The 6887-nt window shown below is 55.2% G+C and overlaps 1 protein-coding gene across 1 annotated transcript; it reads right to left on the bottom strand.

Annotated features, from left to right (window-relative positions):
• Positions 1–3166: 3166 nt before the first annotated feature.
• On the bottom strand, positions 3167–6529 carry LOC133629213 (protein NDRG2-like). The gene is made up of 6 exons (XM_062019872.1): positions 6519–6529; positions 5449–5500; positions 5296–5343; positions 4704–4739; positions 4519–4570; positions 3167–3345 (listed from the first exon to the last, which is right to left on the bottom strand). Exons 1-6 carry the CDS (start codon positions 6527–6529, stop codon positions 3209–3211), a joined length of 336 nt encoding a protein of 111 aa, XP_061875856.1. The 3' UTR covers positions 3167–3208.
• Between the last annotated feature and the right edge of the window lie 358 nt (positions 6530–6887).

Raw genomic sequence — 6887 nt, 5'->3', positions numbered from 1 at the left:
GGGAAATGGGTCGAAAATGGGTAAAAATGGCTGAAAATGGGGTGAAATGGGTCGAAATGGGTCAAAAATGGCTGAAAATGAGATAAAATTGGAGGATAATGCAATAAATGGGGTTAAAATGGGTCAAAAATGGGGTAAAATGGGTGAAGAACGGGGGGAAATGGGTCTAAATGGGTAAAAAATGGCTGAAAGTGGGATAAAATTGGAGGATAATGCAAGAAATGGGTAAAAAATGAGTCAAAATGGGTAAAAAATGGCTGAAAGTGGGATAAAATTGGGGGTTAATGGAATAAATGGGGTAAAAAATGGGTCAAAATGGGTCAAAACTGGCTGAAAATGGGATAAAATTGGGGGATAATGGAATAAATGGGTCAAAAATGGGTCAAAACTGGCTGAAAGTGGGATAAAAAACCAAAACCCCTTCCCAGTCCCTCCCAGTTCCCTTCAATTTGTCCCAGTCCCCTCCCAATTGATCCCAGTCCCCTCCCAGTTCCCTCCCAGTTCATCCCAGTTGCTCCCAGTTCCCTCCAGTTCCCCTCAGTTCCCTCCCAGTTGCTCCCAGTTCCCTCCAGTTCCCCTCAGTTCCCTCCCAGTTCATCCCAGTCCCCTCCCAGTTCCCTCCAGTTCCCCTCAGTTCCCTCCCAGTTCATCCCAGTCCCCTCCCAGTTGCTCCCAGTTCCCTCCCAGCTCATCCCAGTTGCTCCCAGTTCCCTCCTAGTTGCTCCCAGTCCCTCCCAGTTGCTCCCAGTCCCTCCCAGTGCCCTCTCAGCTCATCCCAGTTGCTCCCAGTTCCCTCTCAGTGCCCTCCCAGTTCGTCCCAGTTCCCTCCCAGCTCATCCCCGTCCCTCCCCAGTTCCCTCCCCAGTTCATCCCAGTTCCCTCCCATTCTCCCCCCCCCGCCCCCCAGACGCCGCTCCACCTCTCAGCCAATCATCTCTCTTTAGTCCCGTTGCCGGGCAGACTCCACGCCCGTAGCAACCAATCAGTGCTCGGCGCCCTCCTCTCTCCGTCCAATCAGCGCCTGTGGCCGCGCTCAGGAGCAGGAGCCACTCCCAGTTGCCTCCCAGTTGCCTCCCAGTGCCAAAGGTCAGAGTCTGGGTAGGCCGCACATCCATTCTGAGGGGAAAAGTGGGGGTTTGGGGCAATTTGGGGGGATAAAATGAGCTTTTGTGGCAATTCTGAGGGGAAAAGTGGGGTTTTGGAGGAGTTTTGAGGTGAAAAGTGAGGTTTTGGAGCAATTCTGAGGGGAAAAGTGGGGTTTTGGAGGAGTTTTGAGGGGAAAGGTGGGGGTTTGGGGTGTTTCTGAGGGGAAAAGTGGGGTTTTGAGGGGAAATGTGAGGTTTTTGGGGCAATTTAGGGGGATAAAATGAGGTTTTGGGGTATTTCTGAGGGATAAAATGAGGGTTTGTGGCAATTCTGAGGGGAAAAGTGGGGTTTTGGGGTATTTCTGAGGGGAAAAGTGTGATTTGAGTGACATTTTGAGGGCAAAAGTGAGGTTTTGGGGTATTTCTGAGGAATAAAATGAGGGTTTGGGGTAATTCTGAGGGGAAAAGTGGGGGTTTGGTGGAGTTTTGAGGGGAAAAGTGGGGTTTTGGGGTATTTATGAGGGGAAAAGTGTGATTTGGGTAAAGTTTTGAGTGGAAAAGTGAGGTTTTGGGCTATTTCTGAGGGATAAAATGAGGTTTTGGGGCAATTTGAGGGGATAAAATGAGGGTTTGGGACAATTCTGAGGGGAAAAGTGTGATTTAGGTAAAGTTTTGAGTGGAAAAGTGAGGTTTTGGGCTATTTCTGAGGGATAAAACGAGGTTTTGGGGCAATTCTGAGAGGAAATGTGGGGTTTTGAGGGGAAAAGTGAGGTTTTGGGGCAATTTTGGGGGATAAAATGAGGACTTGGGGCAATTCTGAGGGGAAAAGTAGGGTTTGGGTGGAGTTTTGAGGTGAAAAGTGGGGTTTTGAGGCATTTCCGAGAGGAAAAAGTGAGGTTTTGGTGCAACTTGGTGTGTAAGAGTTCCAGTTTGGTGGGGTTTGGATGCAAGAGTCTCCCCAGTCCATCCCAGTTCAACCCAGTTGACACACAGGAGTGGCGGCTTTTATTGAGTGGCGGAAGGATCCGCGGGGAAAGGAGCCAAACCTCGTTGGTGGAGGGATCCCATTGGGGCACATCTAGATCCAGCTCTGGGGGAGAAGGATCCTCCAAACCCCCTCCCAGTAGCTCCCGGTAACCCCCAAACCCCCTCCCAGTAACTACCAGTAACCCCCGAACCCCCTCCCAGTAACTCCCAGTAGCTCCCAGTTACCCCAAACTCCCTCCCAGTAGCCCCCAGTTACCCCAAACCCCCTCCCAGTAACTCCCAGTAGCCCCTAAAGCCCCTCCCAGTAGCTCCCAGTTACCCCAAACCCCCTCCCAGTAACTCCCAGTTACCCCAAACCCCTCCCAGTAAATCCCAGTAACCTCAAACCTCTTCCCAGTAGCTACCAGTAAGCTCCAGACCCCTTCCCACTAATTCCCAGTAGCTCCCAGTAGCTCTCAGTTACCCCCAAACCCCCTCCCAGTAGCTCCCAGTAACCCCCAAACACCCTCCAGTGACTCCCAGTAACCCCCAAACCCCTCCAGTGACTCCCAGTAACTCCCAGTAACCCCCAACCCCCTCTCAGTCTCTCCCAGTAACCCCCAAACACCCTCCAGTGACTCCCAGTAACTCCCAGTAACCCCCAAACACCCTCCAGTGACTCCCAGTAACCCCCAAACCCCTCCAGTGACTCCCAGTAACTCCCAGTAACCCCCAACCCCCTCTCAGTCTCTCCCAGTAACCCCCAAATACCCTCCAGTGACTCCCAGTAACCCCCAAATCCCCTCCCAGTCGCTCCCAGTCCCTCCCAGTAACCCCCAAACCCCCTATCAGTGACTCCCAGTAACCCCCAACTCCCTCCCAGTCGCTCCCAGTAACCCCAAACCCCCTCCCAGTCGCTCCCAGTCCCTCCCACTAACCCCCAACCCCCCTCCCAGTAACTCCCAGTGCCCCTCCCGTCTAGATCCGGCCGTCGGACGTTGCGCGGAAGGATCCGATCGCCTAAGCGACGGCGGAAGGACCCGAGAGGTGACGGAAACACCCGAGAGGTGACGGAAACACCCGAGAGGTGACGGAAGGAGCCGAAGCGCCGCCGGGTTCGGTTCGGGCGGTCCCTCCGTTACCGGGGCAGGGGCGGATCAAGGGCTCCCGGGTCCTCCCCCGACGCTGCCGCGGGACAGGGTTCGGCTCCGGCCCCGTTCGCCTTCGGCCGAGCCGGAACTGGCGACCGAAGCGGTTCGGGACCGGGACAAGCGAGTCATGGTGGACGCGGCCACTGCCGGGAGGGGAGAGGCCGCGCTTTAACCCCGCCCACCGCCCCCGCCTCGGCCAATCGGCGCGCGTCTGTCCGCGCCTCAGCCAATCAGATGGCGAGGCGCCGCGGAGCTTGGCCCCGCCCAGCTGCTGCACCGTTCCATTCAACCCAGGAAGGGGGGGGTGCGACTTAATTAATCGCTAATTAAAGGGTTAATTAAGGCGCGGGGGAAGGTCGTTAGGCTCCTAACACTTTCCCCCACCGTTAATTAGCTCCGCGGTGATTCTGGTGAATTAAGCCGCGAGGTGGTTAATTAAGCGCCCTCCTAATTAATTAGAACCACCCCCAACACAATTAACCACAAGTCCTCCCCATTAACACACCGCTGGCGTGTTAATTCCCCTTTAATCACTAATTAACGTATTAATTAGCCCCTGAAACAACTAAGCTCCTCTCCTAATTGATTAGACCCTTATTAATTAGCCAAGCCCTTCACTTAGTTAATTAGACCCCCCCACATCATTAGTGACGTTAATTAGCACACCACAGCGGCCTTACTCATTAACTAAGGCTTTAATTAACCCCTGAAGCTACTAATTAAGCTCCTTCCCTAACTAACCAGACCCTTATTAATTAGCCAAGTGTTTCTATTAATTAATTACTCCCCAACCAATGTCACTAATGATGTTAATTAGCAACCCAAAGCAGCCCTAAGTCCACTTAACACCTAATGAACCATTTAGTTAGCACCAGGAACAATTAGTTAAGCTCCTACCCAATTAATTAGACCCTTATTAATTAGCTGAGCCTGTCTCTTAATTAATTAGACCCCCACCCCCATCATTAACGATGTTAATTAGCAACCCAAAGCAGCCCTAAATCCATTTAACACCTAATGAACCACTTAGGAGCAATTAATTAAGCTCCTAACTAATTAATTAGACCCTTATTGATTAGCTGAGCCTGCCTCTTTATTAATTAGACCCCCACCCCTATCATTAACGATGTTAATTAGCACCCTACAGTGCATTAATGAGGTTAATTACCCCCCCCAAAGTGGTTCTAAGGCCATCTCATCATACATTAACCCTGCAATTAACCCCAAACCAACTAATTAAGCTCCTCCCTAATTGCCCACCCCCCCTTCATTAATTGCACTAATTAAGGCTGCTAATTAGCTCATTAGCCAGTCACTGTAGCCCATCCCCTGCACAAAGTACTTGAAGGCCTCGGTCAGCTTGGCTGGCTGCGGGGGGGGGGGGGGGGGGGCGTGGCCATGTGACGTCACAGAGGGGCGCGGCTTGGGCGTGGCCACTCCCCTTCTCTGTCAGGCCACGCCCACGCCGTAAGCCACTCCCCCACATTCCCTTCCCCTTTACCTGGGTGAGTTGGGGTTGGCCGCCCCCGTCTGCCATCTGGGGGGGGGCAAAGGGGGCACTGGGAGTTACTGGGAGAGACTGGGAAGGGGGGGTTGGGGGTGACTGGGAGGAGCTGGGAGGGGGTTTGGGGGTTACTGGAAAGGACTGGGAGGAGCTGGGAGGGGGTTTGGGGTTACTGGGAAGGACTGGGAGGAGCTGGGAGGGGGTTTGGGATATACTGGGACGGGCTGGGAGGGACTGGGAGAGGGTTCGGGCTCACTGGGAGGGACTGGGAGGAGGTGGGAGAGGTTTTGTGGGTCACTGGGAGGAGCTGGGAGGGGAGCTGGGGGTGACTGGGAGCTACTGGGAGTTACTGGGAGTCACTGGGAGACACTGGAGGGGGTTGGGGGTAACTGGGAGTTACTGGGACTCACTGAGAGATACTGGGAGGGGGTTTGGGGGTCACTGGGAGTTACTGGGAGTCACTTGGAATGGATTTTGGGTAACTGGGAGTTACTGGGAGGGGGTTTGGGGGTTACTGGGAGTCACTGGGACGGGTTTGGGGGTCAATGGGAGGCACTGGGAGTGCCTGGGGTCAGAGGTCAAAGGTCACCTTGAGGAAGGAAGTTTGGGTCAGGTCGAGCTTGACAATACACTCCACCTGGGGGGGGGAGGGGCAAAGGGGAGAGGGCGGGGCTTAACGGGGTAATGGAGGGGTCACAGCGTGTGGCCACGACCCCACCCACCAACCCCACCCAAAACTCACCACGGCGTCCTCGTCGGGGGAGTTCTGACCAACCACCAAAAGCACGGGGCAGCTAGAGGGGTCAGGGGGTCACCACAGGGGTCACGGGGTAAACGGGAGGTCATGGGGTCACGGTGGGGTCACAGGGAGGTCACAGGGTCAGGGGGATGTCGTGGGGTCACGTAAGGCCATGGGGCAAGGAGGGGTGAAAGGGGCAAAAGGAGGTCATGAGGGCTCACAGAGGGGTCATGGAGGGGTCACCGGGAGGTCACGGGGTCATCGCAGGGTCACAGGATCAAGGGGAGGTCGTGGGGTCCTGTAGGGTCATGGGGCAATGGGGGGTTATGAGGGCGTCACACAATAAGGAGGGGTCACAGAGGGATCATGTGCGGTGATATAACTTAACCCACAACATGTATTTTTTCAGTTATACCACTGAGTATGGGAGCTACAAGAAAGCAGGAAGGCAGACCCCAGCTACAGTAGTAAGTAGGTCACCATGCAGTCTATCAGCCAGCACGGTGTCACATTTGCAGCTGCTTTCCTGTGGGAGCTATCTTCATACCCACTCACTTGGACTGCTCAGCTCCCTTTCAAATAACACATGCCCCCTCTTAACTTATACCACAGCGTATGGGAGCTGTGGAGAGGCCAGGTGTGTTTAACCCCTTCCCAGCCGTGGGGATCTGAGGCTGCAGCGCAGTGGCGCCAGCAGCCTGCAGTGAGTCACCCCTGACCTCTGACTCCTCCTGTGACCCCCTTGTGACCCCCGGTGACCCCAGGACCCCCCTTGACCCCTCCATGACCCATGACCCTTCATGACCCCTCTTACTCTCTGTGACCCCCATGACTCATCCAGGATCCCTTAGTGACCCCGATGACCCCTCCATGACCCTCCTATTCCCTCTGTGACCCCATGACCCCTCCATGACCCCATGACCTTTCTGTGACCCCTCATGACCCCCCCACGCCTCCTGTGACCCCACACATCCCCTATGACCCCCCCTTGCCCCTGTGACCCCTCTTTGCCCTATGACCCTATGTGACCCCATGACCTCTCCCTGACCCTGTGACCCCCTCCGTGACCCCACCGTGACCCCATGACCCTTCAATCACCGCACATGATCCCTCTGTGACCCCTCCTTATTGTGTGACGCCCTCATAACCCCCCATTGCCCCATGACCCTACATGACCCCACGACCTCCCCTTGATCCTGTGACCCTGCGATGACCCCGTGACCTCCCGGTGACCCCTCCATGACCCCTCTGTGAGCCCTCATGACCTCCTTTTGCCCCTTTCACCCCTCCTGGCCCCGTGGCCTTACGTGACCCCACGACATCCCCCTGACCCTGTGATTTCCCTGTGACCCCGCCGTGACCCCGTGACCTCCCGTTTACCCCGTGACCCCGTGGTGACCCCCTGACCCCTCTAGCTGCCCCGTGCTTTTGGTGGTCGGTGA

The sequence above is a fragment of the Colius striatus genome, unplaced genomic scaffold (assembly GCF_028858725.1).
Source record: "Colius striatus isolate bColStr4 unplaced genomic scaffold, bColStr4.1.hap1 scaffold_34, whole genome shotgun sequence".
NCBI classification, from domain to species: domain Eukaryota; kingdom Metazoa; phylum Chordata; class Aves; order Coliiformes; family Coliidae; genus Colius; species Colius striatus.
The sequence above is the reverse complement of the archived record's forward strand: the minus strand, read 5'-3'. Positions and strand labels throughout refer to the sequence as shown.

Coding starts and splice junctions, on each gene's coding strand:
- LOC133629213 (XM_062019872.1), bottom strand. Junction 5,344..5,448: donor CCCCCGACGAGGACGCCGTG/GTGAGTTTTGGG, acceptor TCCCCCCCCCAG/GTGGAGTGTATTGTCAAGCT. Junction 3,346..4,518: donor TGTGCAGGGGATGGGCTACA/GTGACTGGCTAA, acceptor CCCTCCCGGCAG/TGGCCGCGTCCACCATGACT.